This window comes from Eimeria necatrix, genomic scaffold (assembly GCF_000499385.1).
Source record: "Eimeria necatrix Houghton genomic scaffold, Enh_scaff886, whole genome shotgun sequence".
NCBI lineage: Eukaryota > Apicomplexa > Conoidasida > Eucoccidiorida > Eimeriidae > Eimeria > Eimeria necatrix.
This window is the reverse complement of record NW_013654687.1, coordinates 3,033-12,500: the sequence shown is the minus strand read 5'-3', so window position 1 is coordinate 12,500 and position 9,468 is coordinate 3,033. Positions and strand designations below refer to the sequence as shown.

Sequence of the window (9,468 nt, the reverse complement as noted above, 5' to 3'; positions counted from 1 at the left end):
TCTCCCGCATGCAGCAGCAGCTGCTGCTGCTGCTGCTACAGTGCCGCCACCACACCCAGCAGCAGCAGCAGCAGCAGCAGCAGCAGCAGCAGGGCTGCCAGCCCCACCATCTGCAGTGCCTCCACCACCAGCACTATTGCCAGCAGCAGCAGCAGCAGCAGCAGAGCCACCGCCACTTACAGCAGCAGCATTGCCGCTGCTGCCAGCAGCAGCAGCGCGAGCAGCACTGCCTCCGTCGTCAGCAGCAGCAGCAGCACCACCACCTCCAGCAGCAGCAACAGCAGCAACAGCAGCAACAGCAGCAACAGCAGCGTTTCCCCTACCCCCAGTCATCATGCCTCCGTTATCTTGTACTCCCAAAACTCCTTCAGCTGCAGCAGCACCTGCGGCTCCGCCTGCAGCAGAAGCAGCAGCAGCAGCAGCAGCAGCAGCAGCAGCAGCAGCACGCCTTCCACTGCACGAGGGGTGCCCAGGGCCCCCTGTGCTGCTGCCGCCTCTTCGTCAGCACTCTGCTGCTGCTGCTGCTGCTGCTGCTGCTGCTGCAGCTGAGGGCTGCTTTCCTCCATGTGACTTCCTGGATGCAGTATCGCCACACAGTGGCCGGCGTCAGCAGCAGCAGCAGCAGCAGCAGCAGCAGCAGCAGCAGCAGCAGCAGCAGCAACAGCAGCAGCAACAGCAGCAATTGCAGTATTCCTTCCCTCCCCCGCAGCACTTGGCGCTGCCCTCCCCCCAATTTTTTATGTTTGGCAGCCACCAGCAAGCGCCCGCAGCAGCCAGCAGCAGCAGCAGCAGCAGCAGCAGCAGCAGCAGCAGCAATAGCCTGATAGGAGAAGCTGAAGCAGCAGCAGCAGCTGCTGCTGCTGCTGCTCAGGGGGCCCAAAATGACGCTAAGCGGAGAGAGGCCCCACCAGAGTTTCAGTGAGCTTGCTGCAGCAGCGGCGATTTGTGTGTTGCTGCTGCTGCAGCCGCAGCAGCAGCAGGTGCTGCTGCGGCTTCGTTGCTGCAGCAGCAGCACCTGCTGCAGCAGAGGGATTGAAGAAGTTTGGTTTGTATGGACTTCGCAAGAAGGCCTTGCTGCCTTTGTTAAGGTGTTTTATGAGTTAAGAAATGCTGCTGCTGCTGCTGCTGCTGCTGCTGCTGCATTTGACGTAGCTGCTGTTTATATTGCCTAGGCTGCGCTTTTGCTGCTAGCGCAACTTGCTGCCGTCGCTTGCTGCTGCTGCTACTTGCTGCTGCTGCTGCTGCTGCTGTCAGCAAGTGCTGCAGCAGCAGCAAGATTTATGCTGTAGAGGCAAAAGGGACAAAAAAAGAGCAGTTTGCTGCTGCTGCAGTGTACGTACACCCGGAGCGCAGCTGCTAGACACCCCCGCGGGAAAGCAGCAGCTGCAGCAACAGCTGCTGCGGCTGCTGCTGCAGCTGCAGCAACAGCTGCTGCGGCTGCTGCTGCAGCAGCAGCGGCTGCAGCAGCTGCAGCAGCTGCTACTGATTTCACAGTAAAGCTTGAAGGTGCTGCTAATAAGGGTTTTCGCGGTGCTGCTGCTCCTGGCGCTTCTGTGGCCTGCTGCTTGTGCTGCTGCTGCTGCTGCTGCTGCTGCTGCTGCTGCTGCACTTGCTGCTGCTGCTAAGCCTAAATCAATTGGAACTTCACACTTCACTAGAACCAAACGGGTCCACCGGAGCAGAGAAACGCAACCCATGTCTGCTGCTGCTGTTGCTGCTGCTGTTGCTGCTGCTTTTGGTGCTGCTGCTGCTGCTGCTGCTGCTGCTGACATTGCTGCGCGCTATTCTGCTGCTGCTGCGCTGCGGGTTGGGTAACGGGGAGGCAAAGGCGGCCGGGCGGCGATGTCTGTGCGCTGCTTCTGCTGCTGCTGCTGCTGCTGCTGCTGCCGCTGCTTTGTGCGGCTGCGGTGGGGTGTGCCGCTGCTGCTGCTGCTGCTGCTGCTGCTGCTGCTGTTGCTGCTGTTGCCGAGGTGTGCGTACAGCTCGCGGCCTTAAAGGGCATTCGAACTGCTCATTGAGGGGAAGGCGCCGACTGGGCGGACTCTCTTGCTGCTGCCGGCTGCTGCTGCTGCTGCTGCTGCTGCTGCTGCTGCTGCTGCTGGCTGAGCGGTCATGGCGAGCTGCTGCAGCAGCAGACGCAGCCACAGCAGCAGCCCTCTGAAGGGAGTAGGGAAGGCTGGAGACCCCAGGCAGCGTTTGGGTTGTCTGTTCTTGTCCTGCTGCTGTTGCTGCTGTTGCTGCTGTTGCTGCTGTTGCTGCTGTTGCTGCTGCTGTTGAGGCAGCAGCAATAGCAGCAGCAACTGCAGCAGCGCCCTCTGCTGCAGCAGCAATAACCTCGCCGCGCCCATGCCACGCGTCCGCCAGGCCGGTTGAGAGTTGGAGCTCCAGGCCTTCCCGTGCTGCTGCTGCTGCTGCTGCTGCTGCTGCTGTGAGATTTGTTGCTGCTGCTGCTGCTCGGTCAGCTGCTGCACCTGCGCGTGGGTCCCCACCTCCCCTGCTGCTGCTGCTGCTGCTGCTGCTGCTGTAGCTGCTGCGCGTCCGTCTTGCTGCTGCCTGTGGCCGCGCGTGCGTCAAGAACACGTCAGGGTCTGCTGCTGCGTGTCTGCCGCCGCTGCTGCTGCTGCTGCTGCTGCTGCTGCTGCTGCTGCTGCTGCTGCTGCTGCTGCTGCTGCTGCTGGCTTTGCGCAGCTGCTGCTGCCGCCGTGCTGCTCTTTTCAGTGCTGCTTTACTTGCAGGGGCCTCCCAGTTGGAGACAGCAGGAAGGGCCCCCCCATAAAAAAAAAGGTCTCCTTCAAGTTCAGAGGAGGCCGCACTCCGGCCTGAGTCCAAACCCTAAACCCTAAACCCTAAACCCTAAACCCTAAACCCTGGCACCTACGCGCAGAGTCTGGGGGGCTGCTGCGCTGCAGAAGGCTCGAGAAGGGACGAAAGCTGCAGCTCTAGGGTTTACAACTTAGGGTCTAGGGTCTACGGCCTAGGGCTTCGCGTTTAGGGTTTAGGGTTTAGGGTTTAGGGTTTAGGGTTTGGGATTTACGCAGTTCCAGCTTGCGGAGGCTAACGGAGGCGTCGACTATGGGCCGGACGATGCGGCCCAAAACTGTCTCCAAGACGCGATCGGGCAGCGTGGCGATGTCTACAAACCACAAACCCTAAACCCTAAACCCTAAACCCTAAACCCTAAACCCTAAACCCTGAGCCGCGGACACGAAACCCCAAACCCTTCACACGAAAGCATAAACCCTTAACGCCAGAGGGCAAGGGGTTTTGCAGCCACGGAGAGACAGGGCTTGAGTGACTCGACAAATAAACCCTAAACCCTAAACCCTAAACCCTAAACCCTAAACCCTCAATCACATGTGGGCAAGGGCTTGGCTCCAAGAAATCGGAGAAGGCTCTGAGAGAAATGGTTACAGTTGTGCTGAAACACGTCGTAGCGGTCCTGCTCACACAAACCCTAAACCCTAAACCCTAAACCCTAAACCCTAAACCCCAAACCCTAAACCCTAAACCCTAAATACGAGCCCTGAGATTCGAATTAAAATACCGATACCCTCTTACTTCAACGTCTGTAGTTGTGTTCCTTCGGCAGCTAAAAATCAGCAAAGGGTCTCTTAGGGTTTAGGGTTTAGTGTTTAGGGTTTAGGGTTTAGGGTTTAGGGTTTACGGGGGTAAAGGATGTGCGCTGCAGGTAGAGAAAGGCTTCAAGCTCTTCCTCAGTTATCTGCGTTCTTCCCATTCTGCAGATCCCAAAAAACACGCTGCGCCCTAAACCCTAAACCCTAAACCCTAAACCCTAAACCCTAGAAGCTGCTTATGTAGGCGAAGCCACACGCCTGACACGCAGACCCTTAACCCTAAACCCTAAACCCTCAAGCCCACGTGGCCCCCAGATCTCGAGCACGGACAAGCGCAAGAAGCCGTGCAGGGTTTAGGGTTTAGGGTTTAGGGTTTAGGGTTTAGGGTTTAGGGTTACGCGAGTTCGTCCTTGAGAAGCTCCTCCCCTGGCCAGCCGCAGCCCTTTGGGCAAACGCAAATTGTTGACATATAAAAATACTCTTTTGAAAACACGCAGACATTCGTGTGCCTGACAGCCACACAAACCCTAAACCCTAAACCCTAAACCCTAAACCCTAAACCCTAAGCCCTAAGCCCTAGGCCCCAGTCCCTGAACCGTTAAGCCCTGGGCCGAAGCCTCTCCAACAATGCAGGCCTCTAGTGCAGCGCTACTAGCAAGGACAAGCGTCGGCGCTGGACGTTGAGGGTTTAGGGTTTAGGGTTTAGGGTTTAGGGTTTAGGGTTTGCACCAAATCCCCTTCTTGGGGTCGTCCAAAAAGAGGGGCCCAAGAAGCTCCGCCTTCCCTCGGGACAAATCGAATACGCGGAGAGTCACTAAGGCCCCCCCCTTGATCATTTTGGTAAACCCTAAACCCTAAACCCTAAACCCTAAACCCTAAACCCTAGGCTCAAAGGCCTATGTCTCTGCAGAAGACAGTAGTCGGCACATGTCTGGAGGAACCGCTGTTGCTAGGGTTTGCGTTTAGGGTTTGGGGTTTAGGGTTTTGCTGCGGCTGGAATCCCTCCGAGGCTGTGTTGCAACAACGGGAAACACCGGGGCCAAGGGTTTAGGGTTTAGGGTTTAGGGTTTAGGGTTTGGCGTTCGTCAGTTCTTGCGATTCTGCTGCCTCCAAAAAACAAAAAGATGCAGCAGCGCAGCGGCCTCCGGGCAAAGGCCCAAAAAGTAAAGCAAGAACTGAAGCCCTGAAAGCAGGAAACCCTAAACCCTTTTTTAGGGTTTGCAACCCCCCCCTTGCGCTCTTCTCAGGTGTACATACACCACAAACTCGCGTCAAAACTAATATTTAAGTTCTTTTTAAAAGTTTAAAACTCAGATCTGTTTTTGTGGAATTGGGTTTGCACCAATGGTCCACCAGAGCCCAGGGGGGCCCCCTGGGGGCCCCACCGGGGGCCCTCCAGGGGGCCCCCAGAGGGTTTGGAGGGGCCCCCGTGGCTCTTTTTATGTTTTTTGTTTTATTTCAGTTATTTGTTGTTTTAATTTTCGTTTTTTCGCGAAAAGAACGGAAAGAAGGATACGGAAGGTTGGGGTGTACGTACACCTACCTGCGAGCGGCGACTGACCAGCGCCGACGCACACAAGTCCATTTGAAGCCTCGGAGGTGGAAAGCTGCATTTAAAACACGAAAAAGGTGTTTTAAAATCAAATTAATTCAAAACTAAATGCACATTTGGCGCGGAATCGCACACTTACTTCGCTCGCCAACTCAGGTGTACGTACACCCCAAAAATGAAGCCACTCGCTGCTGCGCAGCGCATGCGCGCCATCCTCGTGGGGCCCCCCAGTTTGCCGAAAGGAAGCAGCTTTGGGGGCCCCCCCGAGGGCCCTGGGGGCCCCCCTGGGGGCCCCGGGGGGGCCCCCAAAGGCCCCCATGGGGGCCCCCAGGGGGCCCCCTATCTGTACCTGTCTGAGTGCCCTCTCCCGAAGTTAAAGCCAAACGAAATGCTAGTCCGAGTAGGAGCTGCAGGGGTTAATCGCATGGACCTCTTGCAGAAAGCAGGTAAACCCTAAACCCTAAACCCTAAACCCTTAGCACAGACTTGTCCAGGTTGCTTGGATTCCTCCAAAGCTGCAGGGCCCTCACTGCGCGTTCCCTTGAGAGCTTCCCACAGTTCAGCACAAAGGCTTTAGGGTTTAGGGTTTAGGGTCTAGGGTTTAGGGTTTAGGGTTTAGGGTTTAGGGTTTGCGAATTAGGCAAATACCCCCCACCCCCCGGAACCACCGACATCCTGGGCCCCGAGGCTGCTGGGATCGTCGTCTCCAGCACCCTCTACAAAGAGGGTACTCCAGTCGCCTGTCTCTTACCTGGTGAGCACCCCTTGGGGGCCCCCCTTGGGGGCCCCCCTTGGGGGCCCCCCTTGGGGGCCCCCCTTGGGGGCCCCCCTTGGGGGCCCCCCTTGGGGGCCCTCCTTGTGGGCCCCTTGGGGCGTTTCCATTTGGAGGCCCCCCTTGGGGGCCCCCCTTGGGGGTCTCCATTGGGGGTCCTTCTTGGGGGCCCCCCTTGGGGGCCCCCCTTGGGGGCCCCCCTTGGGGCCCCCGGCCCCCTTGCGGGCCTTCCATTGGGGGCCCCCAACCAGGGGTTCCAGTTGGGGGGCCCCATTGGGTTTAGGGTTTAGGGTTTAGGGGCCCCCCATTGGGGGCCCCCATTGGGGGGCCTTGACCAGGGGCCCCCATAGGGGCCCCCAACCCCCAAATGGGGGGCCCCCATATAGGGGGCCCCCAAGGCTGGTGGGGCCCCCTGCTTGGGGGCCCCCTGCTTGGGGGCCCCCTGCTGGGGGCCCCCTGATTGGGGGCCCCTGCTTGGGGGCCCCTTGGTACCCCTTGGGGGCCCTTGTTTGCTAGAGGCTCGGGGGGCCCCTACAGAGCTTGTGTGTTGCTGTCTTGTGAAGTTGCCTATCCCTAAACCCTAAACCCTAAACCCTAAACCCTAAACCCTGTGGTGCGCTTTCAGGGGGCGGCTACGCGGAGTACGTGGCTGCTGACCCAGCCCTTTGCTTTCCAATACCCTCAAATCTCACTATTAAAGAGGCAAGGGTTTAGGGTTTAGGGTTTAGGGTTTAGGGTTTGGGGTTTAGGGTTTGGGTTTAAGGACTTGGGTGTTTTGTTGGGAAACCTCACAAACCTCTGTTTCGACTCCGTGCAAACAGTCGATAAACACTAGCAGCTTGTAAACCCTAAACCCTAAACCCTAAACCCTAAACCCTAGATGCGGGTTTTCTGCTGCCTTTAGGCCGCCTGCATCCCGGAGAACTGGATAACTGCATATCAGCTGCTTGAAGAAGTCGCAAGTAAGTGTTTGAGCTAGGGTTTAGGGTTTAGTGCTTAGGGTTTAGGGTTTAGGGTTTAGGGTTTAGGGTTTAGGGTTCGGCCTGCGGCCTCAGGGCTCTCGGACTTCAAGGCGAACGGGGGCAAACCCTCCGGCATAAAGCACGCCCTTGTGTACGCAGCTGGCTCAGGTAAACCCTAAACCCTAAACCCTAAACCCTAAACCCTGCACCGTAAGGGGGCCTCTAAACCGTAAACCCTAAACCCTAAACCCTAAACCCTAGCTGCTGCGCCTGTGTGCTGAGGCCTCGCAGGGGTTGGCGTGGCGCTGCTGCAGCTCTTTAGGGTTTTCATTCCCTCAGTTTCTGTCATTGCTGTTGCGGGTTCAAACGAGAAGCTGCAGAGGGTGAAGGAACTCGGTCAGATCAGGGTTTAGGGTTTAGGGTTTAGGGTTTAGGGTTTAGGGTTTAGGGTTTAGGGTTTGCGTCTGCAATGCTTGGGGCTGCCCACTGGATGCAGACTTGCGGCTGCCTGTGCTCCGGGCTGCCCTCTCTTGAAGCATGCCGTTAGGGTTTAGGGTTTAGGTTTTGGGGTTTAGGGTTTAGGGTTTACGGTTTAGGGTTTAGGGTTTAGGGTTTGCCTCAGGTGCGGCGGTCTGTCTGAACTACAAAGAGTTGGGAGATTCTCTTGGAGACGAAGTGCTCAAAGCAACGGGCGGCCAGTAAACCCTAAACCCTAAACCCTAAACCCTAGCGCAGAACCTAAACCCTTAACCCTAGCTTGGAAAGGCAGCTAGCTGCCTCCGGCCGGCAAGGGTTTAGGGTTTAGGGTTTAGGGTTTAGGGTTTCGTGCACTCTTTGAGACACAGAACGCAGCTCGTTCAAAAGGAGAATAATAAATAAATAAATAAATAAATAAATAAATAAATAAATAACAAATAATAAATAAATAAATAATAAATAAACAACAAATAAATAAATAAATAAATACATAAATAAATAAATTAATAATAAATAAATAATTCTTTAATTGGACTGCAGGGGAGTAGATATAGTGCTGGACTGCGTCGGAGCTTCTTTTGTAAACCAAACCCTCAAAAGCCTGAAGACGGATGGAACGTGCGCCAAACCCTAAACCCTAAACCCTAAACCCTAAACCCTAAACCCTCGCAGGGCGCCTCACGCCTCCCCTTCAGCAATTCTTTTCCCCCGCCGCTCCGTGCTGCCCCGGGCGCCTCCCCAGGCTCTAGGGTTTAGGGTTTAGGGTTTAGGGTTTAGGGTTTTGTTTGCAGGTGGGTGTTGTATGGCTGCATGGGGGGCCACCGCGCAAACCTCTCTTTTGGGGTTTTGCTGCAGCAGCGGCTGCGGCTTCTCAGCAGCACTTTGAGGAGCCGCTCTTCTCTTTATTTATCTTCTCTTGTCAGCAGATTCAAAACAGAAGTTGTTCCTCTCTTCCAGCAGAACAAACTCAAGGTCAGCTAGCTAGCTAGCTAGCTAACTGCTGGCTAGCTAGCCAGCTAGCTAGTTGGCTAGCTGGCTGCTGGCTTGTTGGCTAGCTGCCTGGCTAGCTAGCTAGCTAGTCGCCGCTTAGCTAGCTGCCCAGTAGTTAGTCGCTAGCCAGCTAGCTGTTGGCTAGCCAGACCCCAGCTAGCTAGTTGTTGGCTAGCTAGCTACTGCTTAGTTAGCTGTTGGCTAGCCAGCTGTTGGCCAGTTAGCTGCTGGCTAGCTAGCTGTTGGCTAGCCAGCCGTTGGCTACCTAGCTATTGGCTAGCCAGTAGCTAGCTAGCTACTGGCTAGCTAGCCGCTAGCTAGCTAGCTGTTGGCTAGCCAGCCGTTGGCTAGCTAGCTATTGGCTAGCCAACAGCTAGCTAGCTAGTGGCTAGCTAGCCGCTAGCTAGCTAGCTGTTGGCTAGCTGGGGCAATCCTGACTTTAATTCTTTTTATTTTCAGGTAATAATAGACGCGGAGTTTTCCCCCGAAGCTGCTGAAGAGGCCCACAAGCGCATGCAGAGCAACAGCAACTTTGGCAAAGTTTTGATTCTCATGGACCCCCAACTCGCCTCTCTAAACCCTAAACCCTAAACCCTAAACCCTAAACCCTAGGCCCTGATGCGCGCTGCGCCTTCAGCCCGCGCCGCGGGCGCAGAAACTCGCTGCAGCGCTGCGGAGCCCTCCGAAACCCTAAACCCTAGCCTTCAGCCCCAAAGCCTAAACCCTAGGCCCCAAACCACAAACCCTAAACCCTAAAACAGCGTTTCCAGCTTTCCTGGGGCCTGGGCTCCAAGCAAGACCTAACTTTGGGTTGAATATCAAACATTTCAGGTGTACAAACACCTGAAGGGACAAAACGGGTCCCCCAGCTAGCTGCTGGCTAGCTAGCCAGCAGCCAGCTGCTGCTGGCTAGCTAGCTGCTGGTTAGCTAGCTGCTGGTTAGCTAGCTGCTGGCTAGCTAGCTGCTGATTAGCTCACTGTTGGCTAGCCAGGTACTGGCTGGCTAGCTGGTTGCTAGCTAGCTAGCTACTAGCTAGCTAGCTAATAGCTAGCTAGATACTAGCCAGCCAGCTGTTGCCTAGATAGCTGTTGTCTAGCCAGCAGTTGGCCAGCTAGAAATCTGCTAGCTAGCTGTTGGCT

General features: G+C 56.0%; 3 protein-coding genes across 3 annotated transcripts in view; 2 read left to right on the top strand and 1 right to left on the bottom strand.

Annotated features, from left to right (window-relative positions):
* The window catches only part of ENH_00081010 (hypothetical protein, conserved), a gene marked incomplete at both ends in the record, with an annotated part of 3,361 nt that extends 1,864 nt beyond the window's left edge, over positions 1-1,497 (top strand). Inside the window, 2 exons of the mRNA XM_013583299.1 lie at positions 1-918; positions 1,332-1,497. The exon at positions 1-918 is cut by the window's left edge and continues 1,312 nt beyond it. Coding sequence (XP_013438753.1) covers positions 1-918; positions 1,332-1,497 — 1,084 coding nt within the window. The remainder of the gene's footprint in view (positions 919-1,331) is intronic.
* A 1,505-nt stretch (positions 1,498-3,002) lies between these two features.
* On the bottom strand, positions 3,003-4,044 carry ENH_00081000 (hypothetical protein; the record flags this gene model as incomplete). Its single annotated transcript, XM_013583298.1, has 4 exons — positions 3,003-3,133; positions 3,355-3,439; positions 3,665-3,737; positions 3,974-4,044. Coding segments are annotated over 4 exons (360 nt in total), but the record flags the coding sequence as incomplete, so codon positions are not given.
* A 1,507-nt stretch (positions 4,045-5,551) lies between these two features.
* On the top strand, positions 5,552-8,919 carry ENH_00080990 (quinone oxidoreductase, putative; the record flags this gene model as incomplete). Its single annotated transcript, XM_013583297.1, has 10 exons — positions 5,552-5,573; positions 5,768-5,881; positions 6,525-6,607; positions 6,804-6,861; positions 6,955-7,029; positions 7,153-7,257; positions 7,484-7,559; positions 7,879-7,956; positions 8,130-8,310; positions 8,788-8,919. 10 exons carry the CDS (start codon positions 5,552-5,554, stop codon positions 8,917-8,919), a joined length of 924 nt encoding a protein of 307 aa, XP_013438751.1.
* Positions 8,920-9,468: the final 549 nt, after the last annotated feature.